The sequence below is a fragment of the Trichomycterus rosablanca genome, chromosome 1 (genome assembly GCF_030014385.1).
Source record: "Trichomycterus rosablanca isolate fTriRos1 chromosome 1, fTriRos1.hap1, whole genome shotgun sequence".
Lineage (NCBI taxonomy): Eukaryota > Metazoa > Chordata > Actinopteri > Siluriformes > Trichomycteridae > Trichomycterus > Trichomycterus rosablanca.
The window spans coordinates 39,872,986-39,896,944 of NC_085988.1; the positions used below are offsets into that span (position 1 = coordinate 39,872,986).

Below are 23,959 nucleotides of genomic sequence, written 5' to 3' on the forward strand. Positions count from 1 at the left end.
CGCCCCCATCACCAGACCTCAACCAATTACAACACAGAATTTCGCCTTCTGACTCTTTCATTCGCAAACACGACTGTCTGTCAATAAGACTGTTACTCGCCCTCATGGCGGAGTCGTGGTAATCCAAAGGGCTATACTGTTTTTTTTGCCGGGAGTTATATAAATAATGATTGCTATATTCCTATTTATATCTACTTTACCAAACAAATACTAGGTGATTCTTTACATTAATTTCTCTACAGATAATTTAGTTAGCTGGAGAAATCATTCGGATTGGGTATTGAAGTGGGCCAGCACTGCAACGTGGGTTAGGCTGCAGTCACGTCATTGGCCTGGCTAACCTGCCAGGTATAATCAAAATAACACGTGACAGTACTGTGTGGCATTTAGATAAATTAAGTCAGGCCATAACTTAAGGTGTGGAAATAAGATTTAAAAAAAATGTCATGGCCATGCCTTAGTGAGGTGTGGAAACAAGATAAATAAGCTGTGGCCACAACTTGGGAAGGTACACTGAGTAGGCGTAACATTATGACCACTGACAGGTGACGTGAATAACACTGATTATCTCTTTATCATGGCACCTGTTAGTGGGTGGGATATATTAGCCAGCAAGTGAACATTTTCTCATGTTAGAAGCAGGGCTTAATTGTGATGGCTAGATGACTGGGTCAGAGCATCTCCAAAACTGCAGCTCTTGTGGGGTGTTCCCGGTCTGCGGTGGTCAGTATCTATCAAAAGTGGTCCAAGGAAGGAACAGTGGTAAACCGGTGACAGGGTCATGGGCGGCCAGGGCTCACTGATGCATGTGGGGAGCGAAGGCTGGCCCGTGTGGTCCGATCCAACAGATGAGCTACAGTAGCTCAAATTGCTGAAGAAGTTAATGCTGGTTCTGATAGAAAGGTGTCAATACACAGTGCATCGCAGTTTGTTGCGTATGGGGCTGCATAGCCACAGACCAGTCAGGGTGCCCAGGCTGACCCCTGTCCACTGCCAAAAGCGCCAACAATTGGCATGTGAGTATCCGAACTGGACCACGGAGCAATGGAATAAGTTGGCCAGGTCTGATGAATCACATTTTCTTTCACATCACGTGGAGGGCCGGGTGTGTGTGCGTCGCTTACCTGGGGAACACGCGGCACCAGGATGCACTATGGGAAGAAGGCAAGCCGGCAAAGGCAGTGTGATGCTTTGGGCAATGTTCTGCTGGGAAACCTTGGGTCCTGCCATCCATGTGGATGTAACTTTGACATGTACCATCTACCTAAGCGTTGTTGCAGACCATGTATGCCCTTTCTTGGAAACAGTATTCCCTGATGGCTGTGACCTCTTTCAGCAGGATATTGTGCCACAAAGCAAAAATTCAGGAATGGATTGAGGAGCACAACAACGAGCTTGAGGTGTTGACTTGGCCTCCAAATTTTCCAGATCTCAATCCAATCGAGCATCTGTGGGATGTGCTGGACAAACAAGTCCGATCCATGGAGGCCACACCTCGCAACTTACAGGAGTTAAAGGACCTGCTGCTAACATCTTGGTGCCAGATACACAGCACACTTTCAGGGGTCAGGTGGAGTCCATGCCTCAATGGGTCAGGGCTGTTTTGGCAGCAAAAGGGGGACCAACAAAATATTAAGAAGGTGGTCATAATGTTATGTCTCATCGGTGTATGGGAACAAGTGGCCACAACTTAGGAAGTAGTAAGGTGTGTGAAAGTGATAACTGAGTTGTGACCAAGACAGGCTCATGTATTTTGTTAAGCTGCAAACACAGCTTAAGGTTCATTCATTTTATAATTTACTTCATAATTTATATCTTACAACTGTGACTTATCTATACTAGCCTCGCAATGTTAACTGAAATAACACCTTTATATGTACCATATGTACCCTCAGGTCCTGTTGTTGTGTGTTCGAGTGTTGTGGTTATACAGATAATTTTTTGTATAATGTGAATCTCTGTAGTGCGTACCATTTACTTACTATTGGACTTTGATTTATGTAACTTGCTACTGAGGCCTCAATTTCCTTCGGGATTAATAAAGTACATACCTACCTAACCACCCACCCATCCATCCATCCATCCCAAATGCCTTCAAGCCCATACAACTTAATGCCACTTCTGGACATGGTTACCATAAGACTTTTTATGGTTTTAGACGTTTTAAGTGGCATTTGTAAATGTAACTGTATGCTGTAGTGCTAAACAAAGGTTTGCAGAAGTAATCCTTTGCCCTTGTGGTTATATCAGCTATTGATGACAGTTCTTGATCTGTTGACATCACCTGTTTGAAATCACACTATTTAGTTTTTTTCCCCTCATTACCAGCCCTAAATTGCCTGTCCCAACTTTTTTGGAATGTGTATTTTTTGGAAAAAAACCACTGCATTTCCTTTATTTGCATTTTTCATACTGTCCCAACTTTTTCTGATTTGGGGTTGTACAAGAAAAAAACATACTAGGCTAATCGAAATAACAGAATAAATACTTTTCATATAATATATATATATGAATAAATATTTTTCAATAAATACACACACACACACAAACACACACACAAAAAACAAAGGTTCAGTGTCAAACACCATCACAGTCAATTTTGTATCTCCATTTCATAACTTGCATGTCTTTGGACTGTGAGACGAAACTGGACCCGGAACGCTCCACCTGGGAATCTAACGTTCTTGCTGTGAGGCAACAGTGCTACCCACCGTGCCATCCAAAAATAATCAAAATAGTGCATGAAGACCAAGAACTTGAACACTGAACACTGCTTTTGCATCATAAATTATGTGGGTATGATATCCAAAACCCACTTTACCAAAATGCAGATGAGAAATCTGCACTCCATGTGCTTAAAATAATAACCTTATCATTACTAAAAATAATATTCTATACACAATATTTAACAGGTGGTGGGATATTTGGGATGCAGCAGATTTCTTCTGCATGTACCCTGATACAGCAAGGGAAAAAAAAGACCTTTCATGCTTCTTTTACTTAGGAACATTCTCAGTCTTTCCCATGCATTCTGTACCCTATAGGCTTGTGTGCTATAATTTACATGTGTTGGGTAAAGCAGGTTTGAACAAATACATTCTCATTTGTGAAATGACAGAAAATTGAATAGATGTATTTCCACATATTCTAAGATGTGTGTATCTATTAACGTGAACAAGAGCTAGGTTACTAAATCAGTGGCCTTTATCCCTTGTCAAAAAACATTGGTTCTACAAGAATGCACTGCTATAATGACGGTCTCATATGTGTACAATGTTGTTAGGTCTGAATGAGTTACATTCTCTCCCCCAAACATGGTTTATTAAATTGGACAGTAGTATCCAATTTACCTAATTTTTATCCACAAACTAATTTTTAGAAGACTTTTTTGGTCCACATGTTCAGCAGTAAAGTTTATGTTGCCGATTTAGAGCAGGAGCTTCTTTTCTAAACAGCATTACCTTGCTTGACTGCGAACTGTGACACCTGTGTTCCAGCAGCTGTGATTAATGATAGACCCGTTTCTTGGTGATTATGGATATAGCATCCAGATAAATTTTCTCTAGGAATTAATATTAGTCTACCCAACCCAGCAATAGGTGACAAATTGTGATTACAACTTTGCCAGAGAGACCACCATCACATGTACTTTGAACTAATCCTCTGGCATCTTTTTGATACCTGGCATTTGACAGCAGTGGACTCAAAAGTTGGAACGGAGGGATTTTTACCACTGTGTTACATCTTATATTGAATCCACTTTTCAATTGTTGGACACTGAAAATATTAATTGTTGCAGATTTTCAAGTGCAATTTAGGGTTGAGAACTCATATCTGCATAGAACTTATGTATGTCTTTCTCTTTACCTAGTTTACTTTTGTTGATGTAGTGTCGGATTGTGTTAAGTGACAACAACTTCCAAGCCCATGTGGCCCATTTTTATTACAGTAGCATGACAGTTTCTCATGTAATGCTGTCTGAGGGCTCATACAGTGGTGTTAAAAAAAATAGCAGTACAACACCATTAACCTGATAAATCACTGTTTTTAGTAGAAATGCTGTTTCTACATAGCAAAAAATTTACTTGAAAGTGTAGTAGAGTAATGAAAACAAAACAAACCCAACAATTAGGACATGCATCCCACTCATTCTGAGTAATCGAAGCATTAATTGAAAGGGGGTTGTTCAAAATAATAGCAGTGAGGAGTTTAATTGGTGAAGTCATTCATTCTGCAGAGGAACGGGTGTCAATTTTGGTCCTTGTTTAAGGTAGGAGGGTGGCAAATGTTGCACAGGTTGGTCAAAGCACATTTCCTTCTGAAATACTGGGTAAAATAGGTTGTTCCAGACATTGTTCTGATGAACAGCGTACTTTGATTAAAAAGTTGATTGTAGAGGGAAAAAACATACAGAGAAGTGCAGCAAATTATAGGCTGCTCAGCTAAAATGATCTTAGATGCTTTGAAGTGAAAACCAAAACCTGAAAGACGCGGAAGGAAGCGTGGAACTACTGTTCGAAAGGATCGAAGAATAGCCAGAATGGCAAAGGCTCAGCCAATGATCACCTCCAGAAAGTTCAAGGAACATCTGAAGTTACCAGTGAGTACAGAAGATTATTAAGTGAAGCCAATTTACCAGCAGGAACTCCTTGCAAAGTCCCGTTGTTAAGAAAATTACGTGTCCTGAATGGGTTACAATTTGCCAAAGAACACATTGACTGGTCCAAAGAGAAATGGCTCAACATTTTGTGGACTGGTAAAAGCAAAATTGTTCTTTTTGGGTCTAGTGGCCGTAGACAGTATGTCAGACGACCCTCGAGCACTGAATTCGAGCCAAAGTACACTGTGAAGACAGTAAAGCATGGTGGTACAAAATGATGATATCGGATGTTTTTCATAACATGGTGTTATGCCTATTTATCACATACGAGGGATCATGGATCAGTTTAAATATATCAGAATACTTGAGGAGATCATGTTGCCCTATGTCGAAGAAGAAATGTCCTTAAAATGGGTGTTTCAACATGACAATGACCCAAAATATCTTGGTTACAGACAAACAAGATTGAGGTAATAGAGTGGCCAGCCCAATCTCCTGACTTCAATCCCATAAAGAACTTGTGGGCTGAAATCTGAATCTTGCTTTTTTTAGGCAAAACCCAAAATTGCAGAAGAACTGTGGAATGTAGTCTAATCATCCTGGACTGGAATACCTGTTCAGACATGCCAGAAGTTGGTCGACTCCATGCAACACAGATCTCAGAAACAATTGTTATGCCACTAAATATTAGTTCAGTAATTTAAAGTAAAGTGAAACCTCAAAAAAAAATTTCAGTTTATACATACATTTTTTAAGTTTTTAAAGAAAAATGCTGGCACTGCTATTATTTTGAACAGTCTAATATTCATTTTTCTTAATTTTCTGTAAATGATGAACACAAACTGGCTAAATTTTGTTAATGTTTTGATTTAGAATTGAAAGTGTAGTATTTTCAGTGCATTTGCATTTATGGAAATAAAAGTTATTATAATGATTTTGTGCTTTATTTGCTTTTTTTAAATCACTGCTACTTTTTTTGAACACTACTGTAGGTCACACACATTCAACAGTGATTTCTAGCCTAAATCTTTTCACATTAATATGTTAGATGGCAAAAACACAAAATTATTTACAATTACAAATATATATATTATATATATATATATATATACAGGGGTTGGACAAAATTACTGAAACACCTGGTTTTAGACCACAATAATTTATTAGTATGGTGTAGGGCCTCCTTTTGCGGCCAATACAGCGTCAATTCGTCTTGGAAATGACATATACAAGTCCTGCACAGTGGTCAGAGGGATTTTAAGCCATTCTTCTTGCAGGATAGTGGCCAGGTCACTACGTGATGCTGGTGGAGGAAAACGTTTCCTGACTCGCTTCTCCAAAACACCCCAAAGTGGCTCAATAATATTTAGATCTGGTGACTGTGCAGGCCATGGGAGATGTTCAACTTCACTTTCATGTTCATCAAACCAATCTTTCACCAGTCTTGCTGTGTGTATTGGTGCATTGTCATCCTGATACACGGCACCGCCATTGGATGCACATGGTCCTCCAGAATGGTTCGGTAGTCCTTGGCAGTGACGCGCCCATCTAGCACAAGTATTGGGCCAAGGGAATGCCATGATATGGCAGCCCAAACCATCACTGATCCACCCCCATGCTTCACTCTGGGCATGCAACAGTCTGGGTGGTACGCTTCTTTGGGGCTTCTCCACACCGTAACTCTCCCGGATGTGGGGAAAACAGTAAAGGTGGACTCATCAGAGAACAATACATGTTTCACATTGTCCACAGCCCAAGATCTGCGCTCCTTGCACCATTGAAACCGACGTTTGGCATTGGCATGAGTGACCAAAGGTTTGGCTATAGCAGCCCGGCCGTGTATTTTGACCCTGTGGAGCTCCCGACGGACAGTTCTGGTGGAAACAGGAGAGTTGAGGTGCACATTTAATTCTGCCGTGATTTGGGCAGCCGTGGTTTTATGTTTTTTGGATACAATCCGGGTTAGCACCCGAACATCCCTTTCAGACAGCTTCCTCTTGCGTCCACAGTTAATCCTGTTGGATGTGGTTTGTCCTTCTTGGTGGTATGCTGACATTACCCTGGATACCGTGGCTCTTGATACATCACAAAGACTTGCTGTCTTGGTCACAGATGCGCCAGCAAGACGTGCACCAACAATTTGTCCTCTTTTGAACTCTGGTATGTCACCCATAATGTTGTGTGCATTGCAATATTTTGAGCAAAACTGTGCTCTTACCCTGCTAATTGAACCTTCACACTCTGCTCTTACTGGTGCAATGTGCAATTAATGAAGATTGGCCACCAGACTGGTCCAATTTAGCCATGAAACCTCCCACACTAAAATGACAGGTGTTTCAGTTATTTTGTCCAACCCCTGTATATATTTATATAAAATTTTGCACTGAGAAATATTCTTTTTAAAAATTGATATCTGATCAATAATTTTTTCATGACGTTTGGCATAAAGTAGTGAGCCACGACCCATCTTTGCTTGCAAACACTGATCTTTTGGTGGATCTTTCGTTTATACCCAATCATGATTCAATCACCTGTTACCAATTCACCTGCTTATTGAGAAATGTTTCTAAATGGTGCAACTTGAATACTTAAGAACCCTTAACTCTTATTTTTAAGTGTGTTTTAGGCATAAAATTATTTTTAAAATTGTTGTAGTAACATGTAGGGATGAGATCCTAAGTTGTGGTCACATCTTAGTAAGGCATGGGATTGATAAAAGTGAAGATGATATATTCTAGTTTGGGTTGAAACTTTGTAAAAGCATTAGCCTATATGAAGCCGAGCTTACCTTTTTTGGACAGTCATATACATAAATCCCCAAAAACATATATCCGAGTATGTATGTTATGGCCAAAAAAAAAATTGCACTGTCAATGTTAAGTCATGGCCATGCTTAATTTTTATTCATACAGGATGTCGCCAGCAAGGTTTATAGATAGATGGGTTCATAGACTGTTGGTATTTTATTTTCAAATAATTTACATAAGTTGGCTGGCACCAAAAGTGATGCTCATTATGTAGCTCTGATCCTTATGGTCCCAGCAGAGTTTCCTGTAAGGCCATAAGCAGATTTTAGTGGGTTTTCTATTACAAAACAGCATCATGTTTATAAAATATTGTAAAATCTAAGAATTTAACTTTCTTTTCAGAATATTACCTTTTGTAGATCAATTGCAGGGTGGTAATGAGACCTGGTGGAGGTTAGACTTCCAGAAAGGCAAATCAAGATGCACAGAGTCAGCAGTACAATGCTGACCAGAATTAGGTGATGCCTAGCTAGACCTTTCTCCTCCTGTCATAAAAACAATGGAAAACAGTTCAGAGAGAGGTCCTTATAGTATAGTTTACAAAATTCATTTAGTTTTGTAACCTTAATGGTTTAAACAAGAACTATGTTATTTAGTAGGATAATAAGCCACGAGCATAATTGTGATAAAGCTATATTATTTGATAGACAAGTAATAATAATAATAATTTATGAACCTTCTGACTAAAAAGACTTGCAAAATTTCCGGAAAAATCTTGCCTCAATTAGAACTGGTAACACAACCCTTGCGCAGACTGTTGTACATACTGTTGTTATAGTCAAAATGGTTTCATAAATCTAATAAACAATGCAATGGACACTTCTTTTTAGCAAGCCAAAACTAGCTACCGAGATTTAACAGATTTTAGCCACTGGCAGTAATGGACCTAGAGAAAGGTTAGATTTGATTTGGTCGAGGATCCACTTGTTTGACTTCTTTGCCCTCCAAGGTATTCTCAAAAATCTTCCCCAGCACCAAAATTAAAATACATGAATATTCTTTATGACCTGCAAGTTATTGTCAAATTTTCACATCCATGAAAATCCACAAAGGAGACCACAGTCTGGACAATTTTGTTTCTGATCTTTTGCTGTTAGTACTTGATCCAAGTAGGCCAAAAGTTTAACTGTTCACTTTCTCTATTAATGGTAATTAAAGTGGACTTTCCTGTTTTCATGACATATTTTCTTTATATAAGGCTGAATTTTAATTTTTTCACTCTGTTCTTCAACTTTTCTCATAATGATGTTTTTGTGGCTGTGTACTTGTGCCAGAAGCTATAATTTAAGCAGCATTGGCATATCTTCCTTCAGTGTGTTTGGAAATGTACATAATTTCCACAATAGGACAGATCAGCACATACACCTTTTAATTGCTAGAAAAAACTGTTTGTGTGTCAAGAGCATAACAAATAGTAAGCCATATCAAGTTGGTGCATTACTACTAGTTTGTTGTTATTTGGAGTAAACCTGTTTATGTAATCACTATGTGGTTTGGGTTATAGCACCTAGTTTTTTTTTCAGGGATGCAAAACAGTCCCCTAATCTCATCCTACTCTAGAACTCTTTTAATGCATTTATTCTATATTCACACTAACATGTAGCTGCATTAAGAAACACTCTCTACAAGGAAAATTCAGATTTTTAGGGAACTGAGTGAGATTTCCAAGCCCATTTCATCCCCCACATAGCTAAGTTTAGCTCATTATGCATATATTAATAAAGCATGAGATAACAAGTGTTAGTAAACCCTAGTCTTTATAAATCCTGTTCTCGTAATTTTTAAAACATTAAAATTAAGCCAAATGCAGAAAATGTTACAGTCATTTAGAAAGAAAAGATTGCAAGGTAATCTAAAACAAAACATCAAAGATTATGGTTAGAAATACAATATTATTAGCTGTTAAAATAAGCAGATTAAAATATGGACACACTGCCCTTATGGCACGTAATGGTAGTCTAAGGTCGAAGTTTCTTGGTGAAATACACTAAATATTTAACATTACTTTTTATACCACAAGGAATGACAAAAATATGCTTTATAAAATGCTTTATAAAGTGATTTTTATTTTATGTTTAGTGTGTTTACTTTATGAGACAGAGGCTTAGCAAAAATAGCTTCCAAATAAAATTAGTTAAAAATATCAGTTCAACATTTATGGTACTGTATTATGAGACAAATAATTCCTATATTTTATATGACTCTATTTCAGGGCACTATGTTGGCACCCATTAAATCTTTGCTAAAAGTTCCAAGGGTGGTGTTGTGCAACAGCGTCACAGCTTTAGGCTTGAGCCCTAAATACAGACCTAGGCATTAGCCTTGCCTCTGATTAGGTTCTCTTTATGTATGTTTATCTGGGTACTGTTTCCTCTCACAGCCCAAAAGCATACTACACCCAGTCAGGTGTATTGGGCCAAGTAGCTATAAACTCACCATGATCCTGATCAAAATTACAATGCACCCCTAACAATCTATGTAACAGAGTTTTGGACTTAGTAGTAATTTCCCTTGTTCGCTCTTAGTACCACCTTGTGGTGATTGCAAATAGCTACACTGAAATGAAAGTAAGCTAATATCAGAAGAACATTAGTAGTTCAGGAAGTCCTTTTCTCATCATAGACTCATAAAGTGAGCATCTCGGTGGACCTTTTAGTCCAGAAATATCCTTCATCCATAAATTATCCTCTATATACTGCTATATTAACATGTTTATGTTAATATTTGTTGGGTTAAGTACCATATTTCTTATGAGTGTTAATTTATTGTCAACTACATATAGATGTATTTAGTGTTTAGGTGTTCAAAGCATTAGTGCTTAAGTAAATTACTGTTGAAGCACCTGTTCACACTGGTTTATGTCTGTAATCTTTTCTCTATTGACATTTAGTATTTACCTGTTTGTGCTAACACAGCTAAATAGATAAAGTGATTAAAAAGAATATTTGTAAAATAATAATGTTTGTACTGTAGTATGTGAGGAACAGTGATGCTTGAACATAAAATTAAGTTTGACATAAATAAATCAAATAATACAGGACTTCAACAGATTTATCTGCATTATAAAATTATTCTAAAATAAAGACATTGGTTGGTTTGACATTACTAAATTAAATCAGACTTTATCGGCTTTAAGACTTTATCTGATTAAGTGAACAGTAGATGTTATGAATATTTCTATGTTTATTCCTTTTAGTTTTATAACAGTCCCTAATTTGTTAGCTGCAGTGGAAGCTTAAACAGCAGTTTAAGAAGTTGTTTTGATCATTCTTTTAATAAATAGATTAAATTTACTATTTGTGCGTTGCCCATTTTCATCTGCTTATAAAACTGTAAAATGATTTAATATTTAAATAATACTGTTTTTCCTAACAGTATAGATGTTTGTGTTTTACCTGAGTGAGTAAGACGGTCAATTTGGGGTCAGATGTAAACTCCAAGCTGAGACATGGTGCATTTTTGGAGCTTGGCTTATTTGACTCAATAGCAACTGCTCTTGCTGAAGAGGCATCTTTTTCCAGCTTTTCGTAAGCAGGGCATTCTGGTGGTGACCTGAAAATAACTTCAACTCAGCTAAAAAACATAATTAGCAAACATTAAATCCTTGATGTTTTATGTATTACTGCTGTCTTGAGGGAGTAGTCTCTTACGGAGTTTGTGGTAGAATGTAACGTGGAGCTGTGATCTTCAAACATGAAATCATAGATTGATGCTTTGTTTTTGCATCAGTGGGCATTTTCTGGGCAGACTCTGAATCAGTGCTGGTTTTCTGGGTTTGTTGGTCAAGAAATAGTGATATGTTTAATGTCTGCTTTCCTGCAGCACCTGCAGGACAAAAAATATTTAAATAAAACCTTTTACTTTAATACATGCTAGAACTTTGCCATTCTTAGAACCAGAGAACATTTACAAATACCTTTTAGTCCCAACTGGCTCCCCAGTAATGTGGAGCTTATGCTGTTGTAAGTTGGGTAATCTCCAACACACAGTAAAGGAGCAAGCATGAAGACACTAATAACTTCCGTCGTTTTTTGGGATGTGTTTGTGATAAATTCATGTCCATGATCCAGCAATGGAGGCGAGATTATGTCCTGCTTACCATTTAAAAGTTCTGTATCATTAAACTGTGTGCAAAACTTCAAACTTGAAAAAGACTTTAACATCTGGTTCCAGTCCTGAAATGTACACAAATACAGACAGATCATGCCAAAACCATCATGAAACAAGCAAGACACAATATCTAGGATAAGCTAAATAAATACATGATTTTGGTGGTGTAATTTTCTCTCAGGTTCTTGGATAAACTGTATTGATAATGTAATAAAGTCAACATGCCTATTCTTAAAATATATAATTATAAAATGTATAATGCCATCAAAACCATCTACTGAAAAATTTAGAAAACGGGCCCAATTATTACTGTCTTCATCAAACAGGATATGAACTTGACAATTTTCCCACGAGTACTCACTGACATTAAACAGAGGTGAGGATTTAGGAACCTATGTCCACAGGACTTACGTTGCTCTGCTGCACCCACTACACCTACATCTATGCAACCAGGTCATCAATTCCTAACCATTAAAAAGACTTGTGACTGTAGTACAAACTTTCACTTTTAAGACTACAAATGAATTAAATTTACCACAAAATTTGTGATTTTCATGCTCTTTGCACATAAACATTTATGTTAACATAATGTAAAGACTGCACTTCTAATGTACAAACTTAAGAGTAACAATTAGCATGTGTGAAAAGTGTACTTACCATGTTAATGTCTGGATTCTTCATCTCATGGTTTTGAGAATATAATCCTACAGAAATTAAAGTTACAGATAGGACCAGCAGGCAGAGGAAAAACACAACCACAGGAGGATGATGTTGAATTGTATTTCTCAGGTTTGTGATGGGTTGCCACTTAGCCATAGTGCATTTACCCCACTGTCACTGAAGCCTCCACCTGAAACAGAGTGTTGATCAATAAAACGTCAATGACAAATAAAAGGTTAATTTAGTTTGATGTTTAAAACCTGAAAACCTTGCTCCACTCTCGGCTCTTATACTTAAGACAACTTTGGTATTTAAGCAACCTACACTTATTTTCAAATATGACATTATGAATACTGAATAGATTTAGCCTTTTTATGCTTATCCAGGTGCTCGGTCACAATGGTACATTGTGCTAGCCCACAATTAGGTGCTATCAGCCGGTCGGGTGTCTACATCCAGACTTCATTGGCTATGTCTGAGCAAATTATGGCCAAGGCCCAGTGATGGATTGGCATTCTGTCAATGTTCTGGGCATTCTGGGGTGTGTTACAGCCCTGTGCCCAGTCAACCCACAATGAACATGAACAACGTCAAGCACTGGTAAACCATATGAGCTTTCAGTGAACTTTTTTGGTTTTATTATAATTTATATTATAATTTTGTTTTCATTATAATTATGTTTTATGTTGTCAAATAATGCTCGTATAATAAAATTATGCGCCTTGTATTTATTAAGACAAATAAAACTGAGCACAAAAATGCTTGTTTTTGATCTGTTTGTTTGTTTGTTTATTAGGATTTTAACGTCATGTTTTACACTTTGGTTACATTCATGACAGGAACGGTAGTTACTCATTACACAAGATTCATCAGTTCACATTGAACACAGTCATGGACAATTTTGTATCCCCAGTTCACCTCACTTGCTTTTCTTTGGGAGGAAACCCACACAGGCATGGGGAGAACATGCAAACTCCACACAGAAAGGACCGGGACCGCCCCACCTGGGGATCGAACCCAGGACCTTCTTGCTGTGAGGCGACAGTGCTACCCACTTAGCCACCATACCGCCCTTTTGATCTGTACACGTGTATTACAATTCTACTCTAAATTACAGAAACGGTTTCAGCTAAACTCGGACATGCAAAAATGATCACAAAAGTGATCTTACCATAGATCTTCTTTCATTTGTTAAACTTGCTCAGTAGGTACAGCGTATACTGAACCACAATGACATTAATAATTAAAAAACTCTGAGCTAACTCTGTAACATTTATGTTTACTTCTTCAGCTGATCTTGGAAGCGTTACTGGATATTTCAGAGTAAAAGTTGATGTTCTTAAGGAATTTATCAGCTTTACACATACACAACAGATCCACGTCGACATCCTTGCAGCTCAGACTTGTATTTTGAAAACAAACCCTACTCGGAAGTGCAGCGTTATCTGACTTCAACTAATATTGCCGGGTTCACGCTATTATCCTCTGTTTTAGACGGCGAGACTGATAAGGGTAAATATAATTGTATTTTGTTACATTTATTGTACGAGTAATGAGTATTCTACATGTAGACTGGAAAGTGTAGTTCGAAGTTTGCAAATATAGCTTTTAAAATGCTTCACTGCTAGCTCACTAGCTAGCTACAAACCTATAGCAGTAGATTACAGTTGGAGTGTGCATTGTGATAGTCGGCTTGTTTAGGAATACTTCAGCTTTAAATTGTTTTTATTTTTAATAACTCTTTTTAATATGTTAAATGAAAAGCTTCATGAAGAGAAATTGAAACTTCATACTGCTTAGTTACACTAGTAATTTTTATAAAGCTGCATGTGTATGATTTTGCAATATTTACATCTATTTTGCAGATACACGATGTGCATCAGCATTTTTCATTTCGTTTCAAATTGCTAACAAAATATCAAATATGTTATTAAAAAGTCTAGCATCATGTAGTTGACGTCAATAGTTTACATACACTTGTAAGGAACGTGTGTGATTGCAGTTTTACTTGTGACTAGATAATTAAGACACATACTTGTGCCCAAAGAGGACTTTTAATTGTTTAATTAAATTCTTTATAAGTTTAGCGTAGGTTTTTTTTTTAATATGTATACAAATAAATATAAATATAAGAGACAGTGTTGGCCTAGTGGGTAGAGCTTTGGGCTATCAACTGAAAGGTTGAGAGTTCGAATCCCAGCTTTTCCATGCAGCCACTGTTGGGTCCTTGAGCAAGGCCCTTAACCCTCTCTGCTCCAGGCGCGCCGTACGGTGGCTGACCCTGCGCTCTGACCCCAGCTTCCAAACAAGTACACCTGTATGGGTATATATGACAAATAAAGGCATTCTGTTCTATTCTTTTTTTCCCCCAATTTTTATTTCCCAGTCTAGTCGTGTCCAATTACCCTGAATGCGTCCTCTATACTGATTCGACCCTTCACCGCTGACTGAGGACGCCTCTCAACTGACATGCGCCCCCTCCGGTACGCACAGTCAGTACAGATAGTGCATTTTTCAACCCCAAGTTCATATACTTGAAGGGCACTGTGCCTGGAGGGCCACACCCCCATCAGCATTATTCCTCAGCCCTGTGCAGGCGCCAGCAGGGGCCGCAGTCGCACCAGTTATGAGGACCTATGATCCGACTAACAACCCTGAACAACAGCCAATCGTTGTTCACACTGCCGCCCAGCCCAGTCGGAAAGGCAGAGCTGGGGTTCGATACGATGTATTCGAAACCCCAACTCTGGTGAGCTAGCGTACTTTACCGCTGCGCCACCTGAGCGGCCTCTATTCTATTCTAAATTGTTATAAGGCTTAGGAATTAGATGTCAGGCTGCACAGTGGTTAAGTGGGTAGCACTGTTGCCTCACAACAGGAAGGTCCTGGGTTCAATCCCCAGGTGGGGCGGTCCGGGTCCTTTATGTGTGGAGTTTGCATGTTCTCCCCATGTCTGTTTGGGTTTCCTCCGGGTGCTCCGGTTTCCTCCCACAGTCCAAAGACATGCAGGTGAGGTGAACTGGAGACACTAGATTGTCCAGGACTGTGTTTGACATTAAACTTGTGAACTGATGAACCTTGTGTAATGAGTAACTACCATTCCTGTCATGAATGTAACCAAAGTGTAAAACATGATGTTAAAATCCTAATAAACAAACAAACAATTAGATGTCACCACCTGGCTGGGCGCCATATGCCCATGAACACCGTCTTGGCTAGCACCTAACAAGCGTTTACAAATCTTAAAAGGGTTTAGTTTCTCCATCAACAAATATCATGTTTAGAAATAATGGTTTGTTCAGAAACCACAGTCATACACATTCTATCTTGTTTGACAAAATGTTCATAACACAAACAGCAATAACAAAATGTTTATCTAAAACCACTATGAATGAGTCAGGTATACAACTGTAACAGAGCCACACTTCAGCCTTACTAAATCCAATTTCAGATATTTTTTTCTTAGTGTGATTACAGTAGTAGTTTTTATCACAAACAGCACCACAGGTTTACAAAATAGATATTACACTAAATTACTGCAGGGTAGAAACATACTCAGTAATGGTGACTTGTACTTGCAAGATGGCAGAATGTACCACTTTATTTTAGTCTTTTAGTCAGGTTATCCAGAGCATTACTGATTTCACACACTTTCATGCAGGCATTTTTTTTTTATCTACACAGAAGAACATGTACTGTAATAAATGTGTTATGTACATTTATCTACAGCTTAATACAGAATGTTCTTTATGGTGCTAGTTATGTCACGTTTCTGCTTTTAGCCATGTCTTCTGATGCTCTGAAGAAGCGCAAGCCCAAAGTGATCCGAAGTGAAGGTGGCACTCCTGAGAATAAACGCTCTCGGGGAGAAGGAGACCAGGTCAGTCTGATTATCCACAATTGATAAGATAGCTGTATAGAGGCACAAAGGACTATTTAAACAAATCTTTAATTCTATCCAATGAGTCAGAGTGATTATAGAAATAGTGCACAGTGTGTTTTCTTTCAGTTAGCTGCATCAGGTTTAAAAGCCACTGTCATAGTATGGTCAAGCATTAATATACATGGCATGGGTATGTAAGGGCCGCATTAATGCTGAAAATACACTCCCCGAGCATTAATAGATTAATTAGAAATACCTGCTTTAAACATACATTCATTGACTACTGAGTTGACTACTAAGTAATTTTTTATTTTTGTATACCAGTAAAGTGTATCTATATGAAAAGTGCAGCTCAGGAAATGGCCAATAAATGTATGTTTTAGGGTTTTTTTTTCAATAGTGCTTGATAACTAAATATACAACCCCCCAAACATAGCCAGTCCTGTCTGTGTATATGCCCTGCCTGATCTCAGTGGTGGTGGGCTAGTATATTAGACACCCTGCACCTTATTATAACATGACAACTCCAAGCCACATACTGCAGATTTTTAACAGTGTACTTGTAAGCATGGATGTTGGATGCTAAACTTACAGTTTCTTCAGACACCCACTTGGCTAAAGACTGAAACCATTCACACTAGATTGCCTATTTGCATCCCTGAGTAGATCTAGATTTTGTGTTTGAATTGGTGTTGGTTGTGTGAGACTCTATGCATTTCTAACTGTATTTATTAGGAAGTGCGAACATACAATGAAGAAGTCGAATTGGAAAGCAGAGACCCTGAGCAGGATTATAACCTGTATAAAACCACCTGTGAAGCACTAGCTAATCTAATGGGTGAAATCCATGATCTCAAGGCCAGTGGAGCGAAAGAAGAAGTAAGAACCAGTTTTTAATCAATTTACGTTAAGTTCAAGTAACACTTATACTTGCGTATACTATAGCTCACAATAAATTGTGTATACAGAGTCCAGAGGTTGAGGCAAGACGCAGAGAAGGCTGTATTCATTTCATTACACTGAAGAAGCTGAATCGTCTTTCACACATGAGACTAAAGAAAGCACGGGATCAGACACATGAGGTAAGTGGTAAAACATGGTGCTTTTTCATTTGGTTATTGCTGTAGGGTGTTTACATGGTGTCTTTACATGGTGTTTTGCAGGCCAAGCAGAAAGTGGACGTCTTGCACCTACAACTTCAGAATCTGCTCTATGAAGTCATGCATCTTCAAAAAGAAATTGGCAAATGCCTTGAATTCAAGTAAGCTAGATCTTCTGAATCTTTTTGAAAGATGAAAGTAGGGTCTGCAAATTTTGCCTGGACATTATTTGTTATAACATTTATTTCTCCCACACAGAGACTTTGTCTTTATTTAATTTGTTATGTCCTTTGTCCTAGGTCCCAGCATGAGGAGATTGAATTGGTTAGTGTGGATGAATTTTTCAAGGAGGCTCCAGCTGAAATCTCTCGCCCAGACATCACCAAAGACGATTCTCACCAGCTCACACTCGCTCGGCTTGACTGGGAGCTGGAGCAGAGAAAGAGGTGATTAAAAAAAGAGAGAACAAAGTCTGTATCCACTTGCTTTAACATTTTTAACATTCAGTTAACATGCACACTAACATGCACATAATGAATGGTTGATTACTCCAGTGGTCATGGTTCTTTTTCTATATAAAAAAAATAAAAAATTTAAAAATTATCAGCCAGCTGAATTTAACTTAGTAATCAGGTTATTAAGTGCATGTTTTCTAATTGTGTTGGATTTCTACAGATGCACAACTGGAATCCTTGCAGTAATCTGTTCATTTGGTGCATGTTAAGGCACTGATGATGTGCAGTGTACTGTATATACAGTGCTATAAAAAAGTATTTGCCCAATTTCTTCAGTTTTTGAACATTTGTCACATGTAAATGTTTTAGATAATCAAATTACATTTAATAGTAGACAAAGATAACCCAAGTAACACTGAATGCTTTTAAAATATGGTTTCATTTATTGGTGGAAAATTGCTGTTCAGACTTATGTAAAAAAGTAATTGCCCTCTTAGATACAAAATCAACCAGTTAACCAAATTTAGTAGACAGCTGGGTTCAGTTTTACAAATTGTACCCAGGCATGATTACTGCCAGACCTGTTGAACCGAAACATTACTTTAATGGCATCTGTCTGGAAATATGAAACAGGCTAGAAGGTCCCAAAAAGCAGCACATAATGCCACATTCTAAAGAGATTTCAATATAGATGTGAAACATAGTCCTGACTTAAATCTTATTAAGATGCTTTGACAAGATCTTCAATTGTTTATGCTCACAAACCCTCCAGTATAGCCAAAATAAAAACAATTCTGCAAAGAGTGGGGCAAAATCTCTAACGAAAATGACTTATCACAATTTAATGTTTTGTTTACTTGTGTCATCTTTATCTTGTATTAAATTTAGTTGGAAGAACAAATATGACAAATTAGGCTTTGCTTTTACTAATGTGGCTTATTTTCAGGTTGGCTGAGCAGTACAAGAGCTCTTTGTGCACTAAGGAAAAGATTCTAAAAGGAATCGAGTTAAAGAAAGAATATCTCAGCAGTCTACAGCCAGGCCTTCAGGCCATCATGCAGGTAACACACAAATGAAAGCTACAGTTTGGGAGGGTTTGTTTGCTTTAATGACACTGTATAATACATGTGTCTAAGAAGTGTGCTATATTCTTTTGCTTCAGAACAGTTATTACAACATATCCAACAGTCAAACGTAATGACTGTGAATAATCCTTAATGTACTGAGGATTTTGCAAAGATAGCTTGGCTATACCTAATTAACCATAAACAATCCTGGTTAACCAATAACTGTTTTACAGAAATGTTTTCACCATGTTCTTCAGATATGTTGCATCATGCAGAACACTGTTTGATTGCCCAAACTGAATCCAGAGTCATTTGCCACAGCACTCTATCAAGATACAAAATGGTCAGCTTAAAAATGCAGCTAATTCATGACAGAACTTAATACTTTGTGGTATAACCCTCTGGTGAAAGCAAATTAGGGGACCAGTGTTGGCAAAATCAATGTGGTGTTTCAATGTGGTGTTCAACCGTCTAGTAAATGAGTATTTTTGTTATTGTCCTTTTAAAGAATGCAAACCTGGCCGCTCAGGTGGCACTGCGGTAAAACACGCTAGCACACCAGAGCTGGAATTTCGAATACATCATATCGAATCTCAGCTCTGCCATCCGGCTGGGTGGCTACATGAACAATGATTGGCTGTTGTTCAGAGGATGGGACAAGCCAGACCAGGGTTTCTCATAACTAGTGCAATTACGACCTCTGCTGGCTGATTGATGGCGCCTGCGCAGAGTTGAGGAATAATGCTGATCAGGGTATGGTAAAGCTGATCCGCACATGAACTTAATAGACATGACACCAATCTATTCCAGGGCCTTAAATTTGTTATTACTAAACAGTCTGGACAAACTGACTGCTTTATTTGAGCTTTGAATTGAAAGCATTTTGACCAATCTTTTACTGTCTTCTTTTCTCAGGCATCTCTGCCCGTGCAGGAGTATTTGTCCATGCCGTTTGAGCGTGTGCAGAAACAAGCTGAAGTTGCCCGTCACCTTCCCCCTCCTCTATATGTGTTATTTGTGCAGGCCAATGCTTATGGACAAGCATGTGGTAATACCACATATTTCCTTTCTGCTTCTCTTTTAAATAAACTGCTTATGTTTGATTTTCTTGTTTGGTTTTTGTGGTGTGTAAACGCTGAGTGTGACAATTTTAATTGTTTTAGACAAGAATCTGTCTGTATCTATCAGTGGGGATGTGGATGAAGCCAAAGATCTGTCCAGAGCACCTGAGGACTCACAAGGTAAATATGTAGATGTCTTGTGTTAATGACAGAAAAAGGCAGTATTCATTTTTTTTATAGTAAAGCACTCCTATGACATTTTCACCATTTATATTATCTAAAGCAGGCTTACAACTGACACTTAACGCATAATAGACCGTTGTGCCACTTGAGTGATATCCTGTCTTTGCTCAATCAGTAATCAGTAAAATCGATAATAAATAGACAACTTATTTCCAACAGTTAACATTAAATTTGTATTGCTGTCTATTTTGGTAATTGATTGCAATGATGAAAGTAATGCAGTGTATGTCTGGCCTAATGAGATTTTTGTCTCCATTTGCTTACTTTTTTTTTTTTACTGTCACCTTTAGAGGACGAGAGTGATTCTGATGCAGAGGAAGAACAGCAAAATACTGTACGTCAAACACACTTGCCATTTAACTTCTGCTTCCACTGTTACTTTCCTTTGAGATCTTTTTATTTACCTTTAGTTACTGTTTTTCTACAGAAAAGACGACGAGCTACAGTTGGCGTCCAGTTAGATGACAAGCGTAAAGAGATGCTAAAGCAGCATCCGCTCTCACTGTGCATCGACCTCAAGTGTAAAGGTGTGTGTGTCTAATAAATGAGACACCAGTCACTCTGTACCACTTACTTTCATATGCTGAATAAATCTTTTTCTTCTCTGTTTTAGATGGCAGTGTATTGCATTTGTTCTTCTATTACCTAATGAACCTCAACATTCTTACTGTGAAGACTAAAGTCTCTGCTTCGTCTGACCTCTCAGGAGCTATCAGTGCTGAGTGAGTTACAAAATTATGTTTTCAGTCAATAAATAGTTTTCAGGCATTTGTCATTTCAGTTTTTAACTGATATTTTTTATGTTCTGTAGGGAGCTGCTGAACCCAGAGTCTCTGTTAAACTGCCTTTATGCAGCTGACGATGGCAAAGAAACACCCAATCCAACCAACCGCTACCAGTTTGACAAAGTGGGGTAAGATTAACCTTAGAATGCAACTACAGTTAGCAGGACCTCTGTTTGGTCAGCAAAACATGATGCTGATAGATGTCCAATTTCTCTTGCAGCATCATTACTTTTGCTGATTATGTTTCTGAACTTGGACATCCATACATTTGGGTGCAGCATCTTGGTGGATTGCAGTTTTCTAGTGACAGCCCACAGGTAAGAGCATTTTATTTTTACACTTACATTCCCAGTTGAGCTTGAAAAATCTGTTCCAGAACATAGTAAATGTATTTTCTTATAGTCTCCTTTCCCCTTACAATAACTGCAGCTATTGTGCAGTAGCCCACTAGCTACGCTGGCCCAAAAGCTTTAGGGAGTTGTGCTTGTCATTGTGCTCAAAGTGCTGGTCCCTAGCCCAGGTAAAATGAAGGGTTGTATCAGAAAGGGCATCCAGTGTAAACACTGTGCCATATCTGTTATGCAGACCAGAATGATCCACTGTGGTGTTTCCTAACATGTGGGCAACCGAAGGAATAATAATAATTAAGAATTATTAATATTAATTAAATTAAATAAATTAAGGTGTATTTTACTGTTACGGTTGTGCTTGTAACTATTATAAATCCTCTGTGGTATAAACATTTAAAGAACAAACCTGATTTTAGTGTTGGAATGGTTGAAGTTGCTGTCCTTAGGATGATCGCAAAAATACAATGAGTTTGTATAAAATGTTGTAATGTATTCTGGTTTGTGCTTCAGACGGAAGGGGCAGTCAGCTCTCTCAGTGCCAGTCATATGGAGAACACCATGAAGCTGCTACGAGGACGGCTGCTGTCACGTCTGGCACTACACAAACAGTTTAGTTCACTAGGTACATAATACATATACAACCCATATTGCTAATAAGCCTTAAATCCAGCCACTGACTTGTATATGGGACTGTGAGTTTCATTGCTGTTTGTGTCTTCTTGTAGAGCACAGCATTGTCCCAGTCTCCAGCGAGTGTCAGCATCTCTTCCCAGCAAAAGTGGTTTCTCGTTTAGCTCGCTGGACCATGATGAGCTACGAGGATTTTACGGTACGTCTGTTTTAAATAATGTTAATGTTGCTCATGTTCTGTAGCAGTGCACTAACCCACCATAGCAAAAATCCTGTTCTCAGCAGTGCCACCTGCCTGGTTAGGTGCATATCATACACAGGTGACCATGTCTGAGGAGCGTTGACTGGATAAGAGTGGTGAATCAATATAGAAAGCATAAACTGGTCCTCTGTGTGGGCTCTGTGTGGGCTCTCTGTTAGAATATGTGTCCGAGGAGGCAGACTGTGGCTTTCCTTAAACAGTGAGAAAAAATGTGACCATAAAGTACTGTATTTGTGTTTAGGAGCTGAGCTTTGTGCAACATGTGGTAAATGCTGGCCTGGTGCGGGAGACTGACCTGTTCTTTATGACAATACTGGAAAGGGGAACAGGTAAGTGAGCATTTTTTTCTGATACCACTAATCAAACACTTGTACACTTGGGTGCTTGGGTGGCGCAGTGTAAACCACTAGCCTATCACTGCAGATCTCCAGTTCTGCTATCAGATGGCCGGGTTCCTACACAGACATGATTAGGCCGGCTGACAGGGAGGGTCAGCTGAATTGCAATTGCTGCAATTGCGCTTGCTGCTGGCTGGTTGATGACGCCTGCACAGAGACGGGAATAATGAAGATCAGTGTGTGATTTTCTGTACATTATACTGATCCCTGTGTGAACCCAGATGCAGATGAAAAGAAGCAGTTGGTTATTGCTCACGTGCCAGAGGGGGCTTGTGTAAGGTACGACCCTCCTCGGTTAGGGTAGGGGTCTGCAGCATTAGAGAAGATAAAACTGTTTAATTGGATATGACTTGATGATATGACTTAAAAAAAAAAAATTTTAAAAGGCCTTTGTAATCTGTAGAATTGTGCGTGTGTTAAAGTCATAGTCCCAAACCAAACTACCAATTGCCCTGTGTTTGGAAACCAAAGTTGTACACAGATATAATGTTAGATATGCACAACATATAATCTCTGTGATTTTCTTTAGCTCGTCTGCAGGCTGCAGTGGTGTTGAATCCTCGCTATCCAGAGATCACTCCTCTTTTCTCTCTGTCACTTCTCTGGAAAGGAGAGCGCAGTAGCCGGACGGATGATAACCTGCGGGTATGAACATTTGTAACACCGACAGTACCCTAGTTTTAATTTCAGCCGAGCTGCTGCTAAATGTGTTTTGCAAGCAGCTGATTTTATTGCTTTTTATTCATACAGGCAATGGAGAGCGAGGTGAATGTGTTCAGGTCTGAGCTTCAAGGACCTAAACCAGGCCTCCAGCTCCTGACAAATCAGATCCAACGTCTGTGCATGTGCCTGGATGTTTATCTGGAGACTGAAAGCCAAGTGTGTGATGGTTCAGAGGGTCCAAGAGAGTTTCCAAGGGAGAAGATGTGCTTGCGTGCTGTGAGGTAATTAACATGGGGTACTCAGTCATGCAGGGACCATTACAGTGACACTTTTCCTGGCACTTAAAAATGAATACATGAACAATAAACTCTACACACTGTTCAGTTACCTGATTTTTGTAGTTGCAGAATGTAGGCACAATGTTAATATAATAATTTTCATCACAGTTGGGGGGGATATTCAACTGATATTATTTGTAGATCAAGTAGAAAGAAGCTTTGCTACATTAAAATTTTGCGATGTTATACAGTTAAATATGATAATAATTAAGGTGTTTAATATTATATTAGGGAAATTTAAATTAGCTGTCTTGCTTACATTCACTAATGACTGTCCTCTTTTACTTGCAGGGGCCCTAATCGTCTGAAGCCTTTTAAGTACAACTACCCTCAGGGATTTTTCAGCCATCGCTGAACATAAACCCTTTGGTTCTTTTCCTACTACTTTGTTGTTTAGATCTTGAATTATTTTCCAAAGGATTCATTCCATGTAATTTCATGTTGTAATGTTTAATTGTGCAGTTGGAGAAATTAAAACACTTTGTGATAAACATTTTTTTGCTTGATCTTCCTAAAACAGGACTGGATACTTTGATTAATTTGAACT

The 23,959-nt window shown here is 38.4% G+C and overlaps 2 protein-coding genes across 2 annotated transcripts; one reads left to right on the forward strand and one right to left on the reverse strand.

Moving 5' to 3' along the window:
- Positions 1-7,476: 7,476 nt before the first annotated feature.
- zgc:158398 (uncharacterized protein LOC568894 homolog) lies at positions 7,477-13,572 on the reverse strand. Its single transcript, XM_063002810.1, has 7 exons — positions 13,349-13,572; positions 12,175-12,367; positions 11,324-11,582; positions 11,058-11,232; positions 10,803-10,959; positions 7,758-7,892; positions 7,477-7,651 (listed from the first exon to the last, which is right to left on the reverse strand). Exons 2-7 carry the CDS (start codon positions 12,331-12,333, stop codon positions 7,631-7,633), a joined length of 906 nt encoding a protein of 301 aa, XP_062858880.1. The 5' UTR covers positions 12,334-12,367; positions 13,349-13,572; the 3' UTR covers positions 7,477-7,630.
- On the forward strand, positions 13,483-23,903 carry thoc5 (THO complex 5). The gene is made up of 20 exons (XM_063002798.1): positions 13,483-13,689; positions 15,960-16,057; positions 16,796-16,939; positions 17,029-17,142; positions 17,224-17,321; positions 17,460-17,606; positions 18,562-18,676; positions 19,598-19,730; positions 19,846-19,923; positions 20,277-20,320; positions 20,414-20,513; positions 20,600-20,708; positions 20,798-20,899; positions 20,992-21,088; positions 21,632-21,743; positions 21,847-21,950; positions 22,255-22,342; positions 22,941-23,056; positions 23,162-23,355; positions 23,704-23,903. The coding sequence occupies exons 2-20, from the start codon at positions 15,962-15,964 to the stop codon at positions 23,765-23,767; spliced, it is 2,055 nt and encodes a 684-aa protein (XP_062858868.1). The 5' UTR covers positions 13,483-13,689; positions 15,960-15,961; the 3' UTR covers positions 23,768-23,903.
- Positions 23,904-23,959: the final 56 nt, after the last annotated feature.